This window comes from Cloeon dipterum, chromosome 3 (genome assembly GCF_949628265.1).
Source record: "Cloeon dipterum chromosome 3, ieCloDipt1.1, whole genome shotgun sequence".
Classification (NCBI taxonomy): Eukaryota; Metazoa; Arthropoda; class Insecta; order Ephemeroptera; family Baetidae; genus Cloeon; species Cloeon dipterum.
Genome location: NC_088788.1, coordinates 13,410,793 through 13,428,854, shown reverse-complemented (window position 1 = coordinate 13,428,854; position 18,062 = coordinate 13,410,793). Strand labels below are relative to the sequence as shown.

The following is an 18,062-nucleotide window of genomic DNA, read 5'->3' as shown; positions in this document are numbered from 1 at the left end:
TTCTTTCTCAAAAATCCCACCCCACTGCGGGAAATGTGTTTTTACAGGTCGCAGTATAGAAAAAAACTTTGAGCAAAGCGGAGGAAATGAACTATGCATATATGAACCCTCTGGTAATAAGATGCAATATTTTATTTGTTGGAAATAAGTAACATTAAATGCCATATTATTTCTGAAATTATCGAAATTGTTGGTCATCATTCCTAGCAAGCTTAAAGGCTGCATTCTTGCCTAGGTTGATGAAGACCAGGAATTTCGAAAAATCTCTAAGATTTAACATATCAATGGCCAAATTTATCTTTTGACCCATTATTAGTTTGTTCTTTTACTTTATTTCTTCCTTTTTAGCTTTAAATAATGATTTTTTTCAAAATTTTCAAATTCCATACTTCCATAAGGTTTATTTTTAGTAATCATTGTGTGATTCAAGGTCTCTAGGAATAAGAATGAAAAATATTCTTGATATCTGAGGTTTCCTTTATTGCATGATTAAAAATTGTTAAACATTCATTCTTTTGTCGTGTATACTCGGCCCTAGACTCAATCAAGAGCGCTCAGCCACTCAGTTCTTTAAAAGGTCATGTGTACATATTCAATTGTTCATTTTCCAGCTGTTCACGATTACAGTTACAATTCAGCATTTGGTTGCTTGTTTAGAGATAACGCGTACATTAGGTTGATGTTAAGTAGTATTGTCTGACAGCATTTTTCGTTGTACCTACATAGAGAATAATATTCCGGCGCCGCGCTCTTCTTTAGCGGAGTAGCGCACACTGGTTTAAAATTTTGCTGTTCAACATGCTTAAAATCTCTTTTTTGGAGTGCCAAGTGAATAATTCCTGCTCCTCGTCCATTAAGTCTAACACATATCATATAAAGGCACTTCTTGTCGATCAATGAAACTCAGACTTGCGGGCGTCCAAAATACAAAATAAATTGGCCCCCTGTTTTGGTCTGAATATTAACTCCTGAATTGATATAGCAGTAATATAAATAACACACAACACACATGCACATAATGTGATCTCCATGAAACCAAGGCTGCTGACTAGGTTGTCAGGTCAATTCAACTATCACATGGCTCAAAATTGTGGTATCTTTCTAAAGCTACAAGATGAATAACAGTTCTCGACCCTCCAACCTAGTCTTCTTGGACCGTCTCACGCCCGTTTCGTTAATTTAATTGCTTGCAAAATGCACTTGACATGATTGTAATAGTTGGCATCAGTTCCATGGAGAAAGTGTGATGAGCCACGCTCTGGGTGTAGCTCTGTTTGAGCATTTTGTCAGTTCATGTTTCTTCACTGGCCCTCGGAGTCACTGTCGCTCTTGTCTGGAATAAAATTGAGAGAATTTAACGAACTGCTGCAAAATGAAAAAGCTTTTTGTCAATTTACCTTTCTTGGTAGGGTAGGCATGGCGTTTGAGACGGTCGTACAGGTCATCTTTAGTGCCGTAGAGGCTGGCGTTGGACCTGGCCAGACTGTTCATGTTGCTGATTCCAGTCATTCCTCCCTTTCCACCACCATTGTGAAGAGATTCTAAAAATATCAAATCAGCATGGGCTGTTTTTTCTTTTAATTATTCACCTTTCATGTAGGTTTCGTTGTAGAAGTTAGGCATTTCCCAACCATCCTCCTCGTCATCGTAGTAATGCGCATAAGTGGAGTGGTGAGAAGGTGCAATGGACTCTGCGTAGGGCGCAGGGGCGCCGTAGTAGAAGTTGACCTGAGACCCAGCAGGATCAGCACCAGCCATCGGGGGCACCATCATCTTCTTGGGCTCCTTCCTGTGCGTCGAGCGCACGCAGATCATCCAGACAAGCAGCACGATGATGATGATGAAGACGACAGTGCCCGCAATGCCTCCGGCGATGTAGGCAAAGTCCGACTTGGTGGCACAATGGCGGCCGGTGAAGCTGCCGATGCACCTGCAAGACGGCTGGCCCCTTGCGTCCTTCACGCAGACACCCTCGTTTTCGCAGTAGCCAGCGCACATATCTAAACACAGACAATTTCTCATTAATATAAGATCTCAATTTTAAAAATATATGTGTGTAAGTTTATTTTATAAATTATGACATTCATTTTTAAAAAATCTACTGCAAAAAATTTAATTAAAATGGCTGAATATTTTGAAAGAATGCCAGGAAAATTCAAACCCTAATTTTCATGAATCTTTTGTAGTATTTTTTGTTGAAATTTTGAATATAAATATAAAATCTTGACCATGTATTTCCCACTTACCAGTACACACAGTTCCAGTTCCATTGAATCCAGGCTTGCACTCGCACTTGAACTCGCCGCTGTCAGGGTTAAGCAGGCAGTAGGCATTTGAGTCGCAGTTCATGTTGGCACCGCTCATCTCGCACGGGTTGACGCACTCCTCAGCCTTGACAGAGCCAACGCCCTGGGTGCTTGTGTTGGGTGGGCAAGGCACACAAGAGGTCTGCTGAGAGTCGGGCTGGTAGGTGCCCTTCTTGCACTGAACGCAGTTGTTCAGGGTTCCGTTCAGGTATGTGCCGGGCAGGCACACTGGCAACGAGCATTCCTCGACAGCAGTGGCGCCGACCTTGGGGGTGGTGCGGCCAGGTGGGCATGGCTGGCAGGCGGCGTGCTTGCCCTGAGTCCTGTATGTGCCTCTCGGGCAAGGCTCGCAGCGACCTTCAGGGCCGAGTTGCAGTCCAGATGAGCACTCGTCGCGACATTCCTGAATTACCAAAATCCAAAATTAATAAAACTGTTTCACTAAAAGTAATTTAAATTTTATCAAAATTAAAATTAGCTCAAATTACCGATTCAGAAACAGCCTCAGCACTTCTGGTGGTCTTTCCAAGTCCGCAAAGCTGGCAAGTGAAGCTGCCCTCCTCAGGCTGGTAGAATCCGTATCCGCAAGAGCGGCACAGGCCTGCCTCCGGGTCGTAGAACTTTCCAGCGGGACAACGCTCCTTGCAGTCAGCAGCAGACCTGGCACCAGGTCCGGCAGTCACGCCAGCGCGCCCGGCGATCGTGGGACACTGGATGCACTGCTGCTGTCCAGACTCGCTCTGGTAGGTGCCAGCCTTACAGGGGATGCAATCTTTCGTCTCACGGTCGTAGTAAGAGCCAACAGCACAGGGCACTAAAACCATTTAAATAATGAATTAGAAATCTTTGTTGAAAATATATATTTTTGAAAAAAAATATACGTGAGCTCTGAATGAAATAAAATACTCACCACAGTCGGAAGAAACGACGACTTGACCAATAGGGCAAGCATAGTCAGACTCCAGGTTGAGTGAAGCAGGATCGGGCAAAGTGTTGGGAAGAATGTCCCTGACATCGAACTGGTCGTCCTCAAGGATAATCTTTTCTAGCAGACGAGTGATGGTTGCTCTCTCTTGCGAATCAATGTTCACCACTGGATCACTAAAATTTGAAGATCCCTTTAGAATTTGAAGCTCGCTAAGAGGAATAATAAGCTACACAAAAGCACAAACAAACGACGAGTTTGCTAATGTCTAAGAAGCTATAAAGTAATATTATAATGTTATTGCTTGCTGATTTAAGAAGTGCGAAATTCTACACAAGTGGTGTGCGAAGTACAGTGGAAATGTGATTTTTAATGAATAGAGGCTGCTGGCAGGAGTTTGCTGAAATAGTCACTTGATTATTAAGAGAAGGAAAGCTTGGCAGAGTTTTCACATAAAGCATAAGCTATTTTGTAGCTGGAAAAGCGCACAATAAGCTGGACACGTAAACGCTGCTTCTATTGTCTTACTTTAGAGCTGGGAATGAAATCTCAATGTGATAAGTATCACTGGTGGTTTGCCTTTTTACTCGAGTATTCCTGTAAATATGAAATGGTAGAAGTCCCAAAACAATTCACATTGCAAATCAGTGCACAAAAATGCCCACAAATATGTAAACTAAAAATACATTTTATGAAAAATGTACAAAAATTAAATTTCACAAAATGCGCATCAATTCTATAAACCATTTTGAAACTGTGTATTATACAACAGCTTTGGAAATCATATATTCTTATCATTTAACTTACCCTTCAACTGGCAGAGTAAGTTCAAGTACGTAAGTTCCGCCAGACTCGTTGTTGGGAGCTTGTCTGGTTTGCCTGGATTGTCTCACTCTGTGGTCACACTTGACATTGATGTTCAGGTCCTTGCACTCTCGAGTGCCTATAATTTTGCACGATTAGCCACTAAAATTCATTTTAAATTATTGCAAGAAATAATACCTTCAACGTTGAATGAGCAGAGGTTCCACTTTCTATTCAGAGAATTGATGGCATTTCTGACTCGCTGCTTGAGCACACCCTGGCCAGCCTCGTTACACAAGACAGAGCTGGGGAACTGCATGGCAACCTTGAACACTCTTTGGGCAGGTCTGGCAACTGAGGAAAAAAATACAAATATTGTGTTTAAAAATCATCAGCTGAGTAATTCAAATTAAAAAAAAAATGTTTTGACACTTACTGGAACAAGCAGGGTAGACAAGTTGCTGGCCTGGTTTGGCAGTTGGCCTCCAGAAGCCTTCAGCTCCGCAAGTGAAAAATTTGGGCACAGGCTCAGAGAATTTGCTGCCAGGGTTGCAAGAAATTTCGCAGACCTTGAACTGGCCTCCTGATCCCCAGTCTCGGCAAGACTGCGTTCCTCCAACCGGATCGGCCAACTCGGGACAGAATTCGGACAGGACGTAGACCTTGAAGGAGCAGGTGGCAGCGTTTCCAGCAGCGTCGTACGCGGCATAAGCAATGTTGTAGGTTCCCCACATGAGGGTGAGGCCAGGACGGTGTCCATTCTGCTCGGACACGCGGACGACTCCAACGTTGTCTGAGAAAACTGGCTCATCCCAAGAAACGGAGGCGGATCCGTTGCGGGCCACGACCCAAACGTCTCCAGGGCAGTAATCAACCACCGGTGCGACCTTGTCCTGCTGCAGCTGTTCGCAGCGAGGGCCTGAGTAGCCGGGTGGGCAGACTCGTTCTCCGCACTTGGAAGGAACAATGCGCTCAACGCCTCCCTCAGTGTCTTCAAAACCGGACCAGGTGAGCAGGAGTCCACGGTGCAGGACAGGCTCCAAACGGCAATCGCGGACCTGCTTCTGCAGCTCCGAAGTGACGTCCAAGGCGCGGCCCCAAACTTGCACTCTGGTCAGGTGGCCGTGGAAGCCGGTGTCAGAGTAGGATTTTGCATCACCTCTAGGCTTGCCAAGAGAAACCCAAGTGCTGAAAGTAATTAAAATAAAAAATGTTAATTTTTCTACACACAAATGAAATTTTTTTCGTCATACTATTCATTCAGTTGTCTTCCTGATCCGTAGTTTTCGACCTTGCTCGCGATCAGACCCTCGGTGATCAGGGTCAAAGTTCCAACCGTGCCGTCCCAAACCACAGCAATGTGGTGCCATTGGCCGTCATTGACAGTGGCGTACTCTCTGAAGCTGAGGAACACGTCCTGCAGGTCCTTGAAGAGAGACACCTGGACGCCATTGCTGTGAGCTTGCAACATGACCCTCCTGTTGGAAGGAACATGGGGAGAAGACACGCCAAACATGGTGAAGAAAACTCCATTCTCGTCGCGATGGGCGTACTTGACCCACATGGACACGGTTATGCTCTGAGGAGAGTTGGTCTTGAAGGGCACCACCAGGGTGGCACTGCTCCTTTCAGGGTCAGGGAAGTACATGTCGTAGTCCACTTGGACAGCTGGAGAAAATTAGTTAGTTAGATTTGTATTCAATGTCACGTGGTTAAAAAACCCACTCTTTCTGCAATCATCTCCTGTGAGATTGAAAGGACACTGGCAATAGAAGCGTCCTGGCAGGTTAATGCAAGTGGCTGAGGGTGGGCACGAGTTTTCTTGGCAGTCCTGAATATCCTGCTCACAATGCTGGCCTGTATAGCCTGGAGCACAAGTGCACTCATATCCAGGGCCGTTGTCCGCGCAGGTAGCTCCATTCTGGCATACACCTGTAATAAAATAAATTTGGAATTCTATTCAAAAAATTAAACAGTAATACAACATACCAGCAGCGCAAGCGTCAAATTCGTACTGGCAACCAACTCCCGTGAAGTCGGTCGGGCACGTGCAGTTGAGTCCGGAGCCAAAGTCTTGGCACTTTCCTCCGTGCATGCAAGGGTTACCAATACAGCGTTCAGGTGCAGTTTCACAATGTTTGCCATCGGTGCCAGATGGGCACACGCAGAAGAAGTCCTCGAAAAGGTCGATGCAAGGTGCGTCGTTCTGGCAAGGTCGCAGGTTGCAAGAGCCAATGTCGGTCTCGCACCGCACACCAGTCCAGCCAGGTAGACAAGTGCACTCGAATTTGCCAATGTCGTCTCTGCACTGACCTCCGTTCAAACAAGGCTGGCTGCTGCAGTCGTCAACGTTAATCTGGAAACAAAATAGCATTGAAAAACGCAATTTTAACCACAACTGTGTGAGTATGACGATAAACCACTTTAATATTTATAATGGTTTTTAATTAAAGATGTGCCAAATTTTATCTTCATTTTAACCCTAAAATTTTGATTAAATTTCAAGCTGATGCAGCATTAAAAATCAAATTCAATTTTTAATGGAGAAAGATATTTTTAGGCCTGATTATATTAAATTAGAAACTTAATAAACTGTTAAATAAGTACCTGGCAAAGCTTTCCTGTGTAACCTTCTCTGCACTTGCAAGTGTACATGTTGTCACCATCAACGCAGGCTTCAGTTCCTTCAGGATTGCAAGGGTCACTCAGACATTCATCAATCTCGAGTTCACAATGAATTCCTATGTGAAAAAATATTGTAAAAAAAACTCCACGCAATAATTAATAATTTAAAATTACCAGCAAAACCAGGCCTGCACTTGCAGGTGAAGCCGTCTCTGTTGTTGTCACAAGAGCCTCCATTCTGGCACGGTCCAACCTTGCAGTGGTCCACCTCGTGCTGGCACCTTCTGCCAGTGAATCCTGGCTCGCATGAGCACACGAAATCGTTGACCTTATCCTCGCAGTGGCCTCCGTTGCGGCAAGGGCTGGAGGCGCATTCATCGATGTTGACCTCGCACGCAGCGCCGGTCCAACCAGGGTTGCACACGCACTGGTGCGAAAAGAGCCTGTCCACGCATACGCCGTTTTGGCACGGTGTGTCGGCGCACAGGTTCACCTTCTCTTGGCAGCGCTTGCCAGTGAAACCGGATGGACACTCGCAGCTGAAGTCGTTCACCAGGTCGGTACATTTGGCGCCCAGCAAACACGGGCGTTCAGCACAGTCATCTTGGGAGGAGAAAGATTTTGTCAGCGGTGAATTTTATTTTATCTAATTTAATTACCTATATTGATTTGACAACGCTGGCCTTCCCATCCTGGAGGGCAGTCGCACCTGAATCTGCCCTGTTTCAGAGCGATACAGCTGCCTTCGTTTGCGCAAGGGTTGTTGGTGCAAGGGTCAATCTGTATTAAAAAAAATCAGTTGTTAAATGTCCAGCAACAAATATTGAAAAAAATGGAGTTTTATTTTTAATAAAATTTTTACCGTCTAAAAAAGCTTTAGAAACTTTGCAAATTGAAAAATATTTCAATTGATTTGAATTCTAGTCCAAAATGATAATTAATATAGAAAATACACTACAAGCCACCCCGTTAATTTCTATTTTAATTTTTGTATTTTCTTTTCTGCCACTATATCTGTAATTTCTAAAATTAAATAAAAACTTACAGTAATGTCACAGTCAGGTCCAGTGTATCCAGATCTGCAGAGGCAAGTGAAGTTGCCGATTCCAGGCTCGTCCTTGCACATGGCACGCTCAGCGCATGTGTCGTTGCGGCATTCTGAGGCTTCCTCCTGGCAGTTGAGGCCGGAGTATCCCTGTGCACACTGGCATTTGTAGCCCTGAGGCAGGTCCAAGCAGGTGCCTCCGTTGTAGCAAGGCTGCGATGCGCATTCGTCGATATCAATTTCGCAGCGGCGGCCGGAGAAACCGGCGGGGCAGAAGCACTGGATGTCGTGACCCATGGGAACGCAAAGGCCGCCGTGCTGGCATGCGTTTTCCGAGCAGGTGGTCAGGCTGCACTCCTCGCGACCGGCAGCACCAATGCTCTTGGTCTGCATGTCTGACGGGCACTCGAGACAGCTGACCTGTCCGGAGAGCGGCTGGAAGAAGTTGCGTGGGCAGGGCGCGCAAGGAGCGAGTCCCGTGTCTGAGTAGGTGCCTGGTGCGCACTTGGCTCTGCAGTAATCTGCGCCGGGCGCGGCTGGCTGGTAGGTGAAGGTGTTCTGAGGGCACGCCTGGCACTCCTTGAAGCCACCGGTGGGCGGCTCGCTGGTGTACGAGTTCCTCTGGCACTCGAGACAAGGCACCAGCCCAGTTGGTGAGTAGGTGCCGAAGCCGCACACTGGAACGCAGGCAGCAGCGCTCTTGGAGCCTTCTTCCCTGGTATAAGTGCCAGTTAGGCAGCGTTCGCATGAACCTTGACGGTCCTTGGGCTGGAAGAAGCCGAGTGGGCAAGGCGTGCAGGTCTTCTGCTTCTCACCGGCAAAGGTTCCAGCAGGGCAGTGCACTAAAATCGGATGATTTGATCAAATTTTGTTATCATATTAAATTTTAAAAAAGAAATATTCATTTTTTTCAAAGGCTCTGTTGTAAAAAAAAGTAAATAAAAACAAAGACAATTATTTTGTGCCAAAACGTGTGAGACAAACAAAATTAAATTTATGGATATTTTGACATTTCAATATGAATTTAAAAAAACCTAAAAATGATTGAAAATGTGATTTAAAAAGTACGTGTTGTGAAAAATCTATCATCAAAAATATTAGACAAGTAAATGACTTTGAGAAAATCTGCACAATTTAGCAAAAATTGATATTTAATAGTTTTAGTGTTGTATGCCTAGTGCGTTTATTAAAATAATTGTTAAAAAAACTTACAGCATCTAGGAATGTCATTGGTGTTGCTGTTGAGGACTTCGCCAACGCCGCATTCAAATCCGCGGGTGATAGATGAGTTGAGGGCCTTCAGTGGCGGGCACTGGTTGCCGATTGCTGTGACATTGAGAAGAGGCTCAATCACGGCGGTGGCAAAAGGCACGTTCAGGTCAAATATCAGGTTCAGTGTAGAGCCACAAAGCTCATAAATTTGCGTTTGTCTGACTGCCGGCACAACTTCAATAATGAAGTCCATCTAGAAATAATTGTATTAATTATTATTTTTTTTTAATCATTAAAGCTTTGTATTTCTTTACATTGACAAGGTTTTCAGCAACCATGGTAGACCTAGATTTAATAAATGTGACGTTCATATTGACATTGACGTTTGAGCAGCGCTGGGTCAGAATGGAATTCAAACCGGTGTAATACTGCTCCATGAGACTCTCATACTGCGGCAGGCAAAGAGGAGCAACAGCTCCATTTGCCCTGTAGGTGACAGAAGCAACTACAAGGTAATCCGCTTGCTGAGTGTCTACAAAAGAGAAACAAAAATTAAACCTGCACTTTCCATATCCAATTGTGGTATAATATTACCTTCAGAAACACAATCTGGCACAACAGCAGTAGGAGTCCACTTCTTTTTCTCTTCGCAATTGAATGTCTTGGATGGGCTGTTGTCTGTGAATCTGAATCCTGGGTTGCAGGTCGCGATGCACTGCAGGCCGCTGCCCTTGTCGCTTGGCAGGCAGTTGAGGGCTCCGTTTGCAGGGTCCTTCAGCTCCCAGTCGACACAAGGCGTCGCCTGAACTGCTACTTGGAAGTGGCACGACGCCTGGTTTCCAAACTTGTCAGCAGCAACCACGGTGACATTTTCAAATCCGCCAATAGGAATGGTGGCCTTCTCAGGTACAAAGGTGAGAGTCACGTCGCCGGAAGCATCGGAAACATTGACTCGGCGCCTGGTTTCGTTAAAGTTGACCACGTAGCTGTCCTGCTTGTCGACCAACTCAATCACATAGCTCTGAGGACAGCTTAGTGACGGTGGCGTGTCGTCTAAAATTAATAGAAAAATTATAATTCCCGTCTTGCTATAGCATTTGTATTTTGTTCTTACCAGGCACAGTGATGTTGATTTCGCAAATGGCCACATTTCCGTCATAATCGAATGCAACGTACTTGACAACAGTGTCTTGGAAAATGGTGGCGGGCGTGTGGAAACCGACAGGTTTGACTTCCAGGCGAGCAATGCTTCCACTGTTATCAACGGCAGTTGGCTCAGTGAAGTTGACAGGGAGAAGGCCGCTGGCTCCCTTCTGTACAACAATTGGTTGCTGAGGGCAGTTTTGGAACACTGGTGGCTCATTGTCTGAAAATTTGGTTCATTAAATTCCACATTCCTCAAAATTTAAATGTAGCAAGTTCTTACCAACGCAAGGGGAGAACCCATAATCATAACCAAGAAGAGGCTCAGCAACTGGCTCTTCGCATCCCATCAATTCAAACTTCAAGCAAGCGTTGTCCATGTAGCTGACAATACCGAGGATGACGAATCGAGCCTGCACGTATTTGGGCAGAGTAATCATGGCCAGTTCACCATAGTTGCCAGGATCCCTCATGGTCAGGTTGAAGTTGGGGAAGTAGACAACATAGTTTTCATTTTCGGCTTGCTTGTAGAAGAACCTAATTTCAGTCGGCCTGCCAGTGATGTCATTGGTGACAACACCCTTTACAAGGATAGCCTTGACCCTGAACACTTGTCCAAGGTCCACGCTGACATACGTGAAGGCTTCTTGCTTGCCGCACCAACCAGTTACAGAGTTCAGTCGGACATTCTTAGCCTCATAGTTTGGCCTGAAAACAATATTTATTTATTAGAAATAATAAAAATTATAAAAAATGAAAGCTAATATTCCAATTTTAGTCTACAAGGAAATTCATGAAATATAGAAGAGATCATTGAAAAATTAATAAATAATTGAATATATTAATGAATTTTAAAAATACCTTTCAGATGTAGCATTGATAGCAGAGTCAGGGATGCGTCCAGAGGACAAGCCCAGAGGTTTGACGACTCTGCACTCGGGTTCGCGGACGCAGGTGATGGGCCTGGGATTGATCAAGATGTAGCCAGGGCGGTTGCAGGAGAATTCGACTTCTGAGCCCTGTTCGTAGCTTCTTGCAATCTGGTAGCCGTCATAGGGCCTGCCAGGGTCCTCGCACACAGGCCCTTCGCAACGCAAATCGCCAAAGTCCCAAACACCGTTAGCCTGACACCTGACGACGTTGTCGTTGTTGCTGGTCTGTCCAGCCAACTTGAAAGTGTCTTGGCAGCCAAAGAAGAAGGACGATTGGTACTTGGTGTCAACATATTTGCCGTATTCAGCGCCAGGAGTCGGAGGAGGAATTCCACAATCCACTCTTGGGCAGGATGGAGCGTAGCCCGACAGCCAATAGTCAGGGAAACCCTGAAAATATTTATTTTGCAAGTTAATATAGTGTCTTAGGTTATTTAAAAATAAATTAACGTACAGGTTTAGGATCATAAACACACTGTCTGAAGTTAGAAGAGTAAGTCTTGCGTAGGAGACGACCAGTGACTCCACAGCTGACAGTTACATTCTCTTTGAAAGGCACCAGAACATTTTCAGGGTCAGGTCTGATGATGGAAAGACCTTCATTCTTGTCATCAGGGAGTGAGACACACTGAGCATCTGCGGATTTAAATACATAACGATTAAATTTGGTCAAATTTAAAATTCAATTTCGAGATTTCTAAAAAATTGCACTCACATTGGCATTCAGGTTCAGTTCCATTCCAAACCCCAGCGGAGGAGCAGAGTAGATTAGAAGCGCCGACAAGCACGTAGCCAAAGTCGCACTGGAATCCAACAAGATCACCGAAATGATATTGCTCCTTGGTGGAAAGAAGCAGGCCATTTTCGGGGCTCTTCAACGGAGGGCACATGACGGGCACGCAAGTCTTATTGCGTTGATAGACATCTCCGTCGCGTTCGCCAGTTTCAGTTTCGGCAATGCTGAATCCAGCAGTGCCATTTGAACGGAAAAGCTCAAAACCGTTGTTGCAAACGCAGGAGAAATTTCCAGGGCTGTAATACTTTGATTAAACCTGACTCTCAATAACAAATTTTATATAAAATACCTGTTGATACATTTCTGGTCACAACCACCATTGTTGGTAGCACACTCATTGATGTCAACGCACTCGTGTCTGGTGCAGCCCATAAGTTCCAGTTTCATGCAAGGAGCGTTCTTAAAGTCCTGCACCTTGAACCTGACGTATTGAGCCTCAATGGGCAGTGGCAAATTCAAAACGCTAAGAGTTGGCTCCAAAATTCTGAACTCAACTGGCGTGCCATCAGGGTTGGTGTAGTCGCGGAAAACGTCGGTCAAGTTGTTAGTATACTAAAAGAATTGACAAATTGAATTATTTTTGATCAAAAGTGAAATTTTTTTAACAAACCTGAATCCTCACTGCAGATGTGAACGCAAGGTTGCCGTCCTGGCGGAGAACGCTGTGCGTCCTGAAGCCTCTGAGCACCGTTGGTGCCTTCATGTCCACCATAATCCAGTTAGCACCAGTCTCAGGGTTGGAACCGCACCAGCCAGTAGCGCTGTTGAGACGCACATTTTCCTTTTCAAAACCTTTTTCGTAGCTAGAAACGGTGATGGAATCGTCAGGAATTCCTCCAGCACTCAGGCCAAGGTCGGCAACAGGTCTGCATTCCAGGGTCGGTGCAAAGCCACGCTTGCACTTGCAGTGGAAGGCTCCAGGAGTGTTGACACACTCGGTGGAAGCCAAATCACATCCTGAGCTGGCACACTCGTTCACATCTGTTGAATTAATTAGGTTATTCTCAGTGTAAAGAGATATTGTTTGTTTGAATCGCGTCACCTTCGCAAGTTGGCAGGTCTTCAAATTGCTCTGCCGCACCACAGCGGACAGTGTTGGAGCCAACCAGCTTAAAGCCGCGATGACACTGAATCCTGGCTTCGTCACCAAACAGATACTTGCGAGTTGAGTCAGCAACAAATCCATTTTTAACCTTGGGCAGGTCGAAGCACTGGAGACCTGATGAAAAATTTCATTTTCGTGTTTAAGTGATTTCTCACATTGAAATATATATTTTTATTTATTTTACATTTTAACATTAGTTTTTTTTTATTTTAATTCAAATTTTAAATTTAGTAAACTTACGAGAGCAAGTTGGGACTTCTCCAGACCAGGTTCCATTGCTTGAGCACAAAATGACTGGGGCACCATTGCGAACGTAGCCAGGGTCGCACTCGAACCTGATGATGGTTCCGTAGGTGCGGCCACCAACATTCAGGATGGTGGCATTTCCGTGCACAATGTCAGCGAGAGGAGGGCACTGGGAGGCCAAACAGGTTGGCAGCTTTTCCCAGTGGCCGTCGGCGGCGCAGCCCACAGTCTCCACAGGTTCTCCAGTCGGGAAAGCGAATCCAGCGTAACACTGGTAGGTGGCCTGACCTCTGTAGGTCACGTTGGTTGAGCCGATGGAAAAGCCGTTGTCGATCTGGGGCACGGGGCCGCAGTACACCTCTTGGCACTTGGGAATGTAGGCGATGGACCATTCTCCACCGGGCATGCACACGGTGATAATCTTTTGCTTGCCTGTCGCGAATTCCTGACCTCTGGGGCAGGTGAAGGTGACCACGGTGCCGAAGGCAGTGTCCCTGCTGGAGGCCTGAGCGCCCTCGCCAGGCTGTAGAGATGGGCAATCAGCGGAGAAAGTTGCCTTCCAGCCGGTGGCGGCGTGCAGAGGGTCGCTCAGGAAGCGAACGAGCATCGCACCAGAGCTGGCGGTCAGTGTGATGCGCGGCCTGCTGGAGGCGGTGAAGCCCTCGCCAGGGTGCAGCCTAAGGCCACTAGTTGAGGCGCCGTCGTATACCTGCACGAAGTCAGACTGGTGGACCTCAAAGTCGTCAAAGGTCAGAGACATGGGACCACCGCCAGGGCGTCTCAGGGTGTACAGACACTCTTGATTGTTGGGGTAGTTGGCCAGACCGAATGCAGGCGAGGAAATTGTTCCATTGGCCGCAAAAATGGTCGACCGACAGCCTTCAGCGTATTTGATTTTGAACCCGCGTTTTGAGTCGCCGAGGACAGTCTTGAAGTACACATAAAGCTGGTTACCAGTGGACATAACCAGGCGAGGGTTCTCGTCCAGGGTACCGGTGATGTCGGCAATCGACTTGTCTTTCGGTGATGCACCATCACGTATAATAATGGCATCACGGCCCTTCTCCAAATCCAAATCTTCAAACTGAAACGTTACAAATTTATTATGAAAAATTCATTAATAAGTGGACAAATATAAACTGTGTGTGGAGGCCAGTGATTAAGTAGAAAATCAATATTTTATATTATATAATTTATTTTGAAGATGAAAAATTCAAGATTTTTTTTTTAATATTCTTACCTCCAGAGTAATGATCTTGCCGGGCTGGGCAGAAATTATATACAGACACTCCAGTCCACCAGGGTAGTTAGCGGGGTAGCCTGGAGAGGACAACTCCTGCATTTGTCCCGTTGCCTTCAAGTTGCCAAGACATGACTGGGGCTCCGTCTTCCACGACGCTCTGAAACCCTTCCTTTCGACAGAGGCGTCAGAGCTGAATTTGACGACCATGAAGTTGGATGCAGAGACAAAGAGACGCGTGCTCAGATCTTGTTTGCCAGAAAGGGTGGCCAAGGGGGCGGCTTCGAGCTCTGTGCGTCCTCCCGCCAAAACAGTGACTGTGTCAAAGCCCCGCTCAGTTTCAAAGTCCTAAACAAGATAATTTTATTAATGGTATAAATTTGAAGGGTTAAATAAATTTTCAGTCATTTTTCTGAAAGATGAAATATTTCACCTGGAACTGAAGCAAAATGTTGTGTCCACTTGGTCCTTCCAGGGTCCACTTGCAGTCGGCAAGAGACGAGTACTTGTGAGGGTAGCCAGGGCTTTCGAGAACATCACCACCGCTGGCGGAGTAGAAGCGGCACAAATTGGGGCAGTCCAATTCATCGGATCCATCGCCGCAATCGTCTGTCTTGTCGCACTTAAATGCAGAGTTGATGCACTTGCCATTTGAGCAGTGGAATGAACCTGGGAAAATTTTAGATTCACAGTTAGTGCTTAATAAAGATAATATTCGCAAGGAAACATTTTCCAAGCATGAGTTGCATTTAACAAGCGTTTATTTATAATTAGAAAGGCGTTCATCTCGTACCTGAAGGGCAGGCGTTGGCGCGGCACATGAAGGGCAACAGACTTTCGCACGTTGTGAGTTCCCAGGATTGGGCGTCATCGGTAAGGGCCACGTCAACACAAACTCCAGACTTGGGATCAGGCTGCTGCTGCTCCCAGAATCCTAATAGAAAATTTGGAGAATGATTTAATTTCAATCTGCCACTTGCATCTCATGAGCTGCGGTGAAAGCACAAAGGGGATTTACGGCTCTCTCATCCGCCTTTAAAATGGAGCGGTGAGCGCGTTTGGCAGACAAACTCGAGTGTATAATGCATTCGCACGCCTGTCTCCAAAATCGAACAAAAAGACGTGAACGAGAGCATGTGCAATGCAATTCCGGCTGGTAGCGATAGATAATCAACAAGAATAGCAATTCTGCGGGAGGCGGTTCATTTAATCCATGGGAATTTCCTCTCACTGCGCGCTTTCTGCAGTGACACAATCACTCCTTGCGGTACGCTAAATCTACGCTCTCCGGCTGCTACTTTAGAGGGTATAAAAGTCATGCAACAATATAAAGGGAACTGGAAGAAAGTGTCAGTGTGAACCGAAATGTTGCATAATGACCATAACTTTAAATTGACACTGGTTTGGACAAAAAATGTTTTATTTCATTTTCCGGTCGGACAAGAATGACAGCCTGCGGTTTCATTAGCCCGGGGCTAATAGCACCGCCTGGACTTAATTACAGGACGGCAGAACCAACCACACGTGGGTTCTGCAGTTTATGGCTCGTTAGATAATCTGAGAGGCTGGCAATTAAACATATTATTTCATCTCCGCCATACCTGGAACTTATAAATCAAAAAAGCCAGGCAACAACCTCAGAAAGTGATTCCGAGTGGAAAATTTGGATAGTAATTTTTTTGTACATACCCGAGTACTGAGAAACGAGGAGGCCTGCGGCCGCTTCCAGAGTGTTGGTCCTGAGATCATCGAGGGAAGTTAGCCCCAGCCAGTATTTGGGGGTTGAGCTTCCGGATGGTGAACCGAGACTCCTCGCGGCCAAACTTGCCGTCGCATTGTTCTCATCATAAGACTCAACAAGCACCAAATGACTGCCATATCTGGAACAAAAAAAGAACATTTTTAATTGACGGGCACAAAGATGACACTTTTAATTTTATATGTATTAGAACAGGAAATTAATTTTTAAGTTACGTCATATTATGTTTATTTTAAAAAGTGAAACTTAAGATTTAACAATTAATTTTCCCAGAAGCAAAGAAAAATAACAAGTGAAATTTATTTGAGGAGAAATTTGCTGCACACGTGCATCATTAACAAAGGCGATCGCAGAAGAAGAAGATGAAGTGGTTTTAAGAGAAACTGCGCTTGATACAAATAAAAAATTGGATCAATCAGAGCTGAAGAATTTGTCATGCCGGCTCGAATCCTACTCGAGCAGTCAAGAGTTCAGCAACTTTCCTTGAGCGGGCGCGATTTTGGCCGACTCCTCAGTCACGACTCTGCGCCAGCACTCCTTTCTTATAAATAATGTACGACTATATGGTACACACAGCACGTTTAAAATGTGTCAGAACGAGCGGCTTTCCCGCAAACAAATCACACGTTGATCGATGCAAATTATTCCGCTCAGTGGCCAAGCAATTGCCTGCCTTCGCGGCTCCGAAAAGCTTTTTGGCGCGATTGAGGTGAAAGATACGAAATCGAAAAGCGCACACGCAGGAATTCCGCAAACTCGCATATCAATTTTTTCTCGCGGAGACGCCACCAAAGTAATAAAATCGTTTTATTGCGGAAAGCAAAGCTGTTCCACTCATTGGATTAATTAAATCTCTGAAGAGAGCGTTTCTTTAATTGATAAATTCATTGCACGCACTTTTGCTGCTTCCAACGGCATTTTGAAAGGAAAAAAATCTCGACCGAGAGAGACAAGTTTTCCGGCTTTTGGTTTTACTCCATTCCTTGAGCAACTTTTTGTTCAAACCAGTCAACACACGTAAGGCGAAAATTCTTTTTTGATAACTAGGACGTCCAATTTTCACCAGGAAAACATTTAAGCCCCATTTAAATTACTTAAAATCAATTAACTAACGGTTTTAGCCAGAGGCCTGAATTTTAACCACACTCAGTCTGCTATAACAGAGACGTCGAGATTCCCACGCTCATGGTCTGAATTAATCAGCCTCACCAATCAGGAGGCTTAAGTGTTGTCTAAATTTTTAACTCAAAAAAAGGACTCGAGTAGAATTTCACGATTCGTTAGATCGTGAAAAGCAGTGATGAAAGAACACACTGCGCGAGATGGATGATTTTGCAGAGTCCAGCCAGAAGCGTCAGTCGTGAGCAAAATAGCCGATAGAGAAAGATTTCTGCATCTGATGAGGGCCGGCAAGAAGCAAAAAAAGGCAATCGTGTGCATGAAACCTACTTGTGGCATCCCCACGCAGCCCATTACTTCTCATTACAGTACAGTCGCGTCCCCAGCCTCTGCCGTGATTCATCGCGAGAGAGGCGATGAATGCGATGAGCCAATCCGCATATCTTTTTAAATGTCAAAACGCCGCCTCGCGCTCCGTACCTAAATTATCTCCTCGTGTATGATTGTTATGCACGCGGCGTACTTTCACTCTCGGGCGAGAGATAAAGAAAGACTATTGTAGCATGCTCCAATGGCTTGCTTGTCGGATTTTTTTATTCGTATGGAAATCAGCCGGCTTTTGTGTTGTTGTTGCTGGAAAGAGCTAATCTGGAGAGAGAATGAGTGTTTAGTCAGTCGTCGCTTTTGTTCTCTCTATGAGGAAGAGAAGCATTGATTTCGCCTACTCATAGTTCAGTAGTGCGTGCAGCTTGCACTCGAACCCGCCCTAGTAAAATGTGAGAGACAACTCCACTAGCTCGGCCTG

The 18,062-nt window shown here is 45.4% G+C and overlaps 1 protein-coding gene across 2 annotated transcripts in view; it reads right to left on the bottom strand.

Annotated features, from left to right (window-relative positions):
• Window positions 1–456: 456 nt before the first annotated feature.
• Window positions 457–18,062, bottom strand: part of uif (sushi, von Willebrand factor type A, EGF and pentraxin domain-containing protein uif) — a 51,755-nt gene continuing 34,149 nt past the window's right edge. The window contains exons 5-37 of one of the 2 annotated variants that reach the window (XM_065485933.1): window positions 16,069–16,259; window positions 15,173–15,313; window positions 14,813–15,048; window positions 14,380–14,727; window positions 13,134–14,223; window positions 12,831–13,007; window positions 12,399–12,769; window positions 12,078–12,340; window positions 11,708–12,024; window positions 11,447–11,628; window positions 10,922–11,382; window positions 10,344–10,768; window positions 10,032–10,283; window positions 9,512–9,970; window positions 9,232–9,449; window positions 8,918–9,170; window positions 7,706–8,547; window positions 7,320–7,440; window positions 6,835–7,263; window positions 6,643–6,776; window positions 6,025–6,391; window positions 5,761–5,967; window positions 5,289–5,703; window positions 4,472–5,223; window positions 4,234–4,389; window positions 4,039–4,174; window positions 3,760–3,828; window positions 3,217–3,407; window positions 2,795–3,120; window positions 2,247–2,709; window positions 1,590–2,000; window positions 1,398–1,541; window positions 457–1,333 (exon numbers count right to left, since the gene is read on the bottom strand). In XM_065485933.1, coding sequence (XP_065342005.1) covers window positions 1,302–1,333; window positions 1,398–1,541; window positions 1,590–2,000; window positions 2,247–2,709; window positions 2,795–3,120; window positions 3,217–3,407; window positions 3,760–3,828; window positions 4,039–4,174; window positions 4,234–4,389; window positions 4,472–5,223; window positions 5,289–5,703; window positions 5,761–5,967; window positions 6,025–6,391; window positions 6,643–6,776; window positions 6,835–7,263; window positions 7,320–7,440; window positions 7,706–8,547; window positions 8,918–9,170; window positions 9,232–9,449; window positions 9,512–9,970; window positions 10,032–10,283; window positions 10,344–10,768; window positions 10,922–11,382; window positions 11,447–11,628; window positions 11,708–12,024; window positions 12,078–12,340; window positions 12,399–12,769; window positions 12,831–13,007; window positions 13,134–14,223; window positions 14,380–14,727; window positions 14,813–15,048; window positions 15,173–15,313; window positions 16,069–16,259 — 10,579 coding nt within the window. In that variant the 3' untranslated portion in view covers window positions 457–1,301. The remainder of the gene's footprint in view (window positions 1,334–1,397; window positions 1,542–1,589; window positions 2,001–2,246; window positions 2,710–2,794; window positions 3,121–3,216; window positions 3,408–3,759; window positions 3,829–4,038; window positions 4,175–4,233; window positions 4,390–4,471; window positions 5,224–5,288; window positions 5,704–5,760; window positions 5,968–6,024; window positions 6,392–6,642; window positions 6,777–6,834; window positions 7,264–7,319; window positions 7,441–7,705; window positions 8,548–8,917; window positions 9,171–9,231; window positions 9,450–9,511; window positions 9,971–10,031; window positions 10,284–10,343; window positions 10,769–10,921; window positions 11,383–11,446; window positions 11,629–11,707; window positions 12,025–12,077; window positions 12,341–12,398; window positions 12,770–12,830; window positions 13,008–13,133; window positions 14,224–14,379; window positions 14,728–14,812; window positions 15,049–15,172; window positions 15,314–16,068; window positions 16,260–18,062) is intronic. The other variant, XM_065485934.1, reaches the window with a different exon arrangement.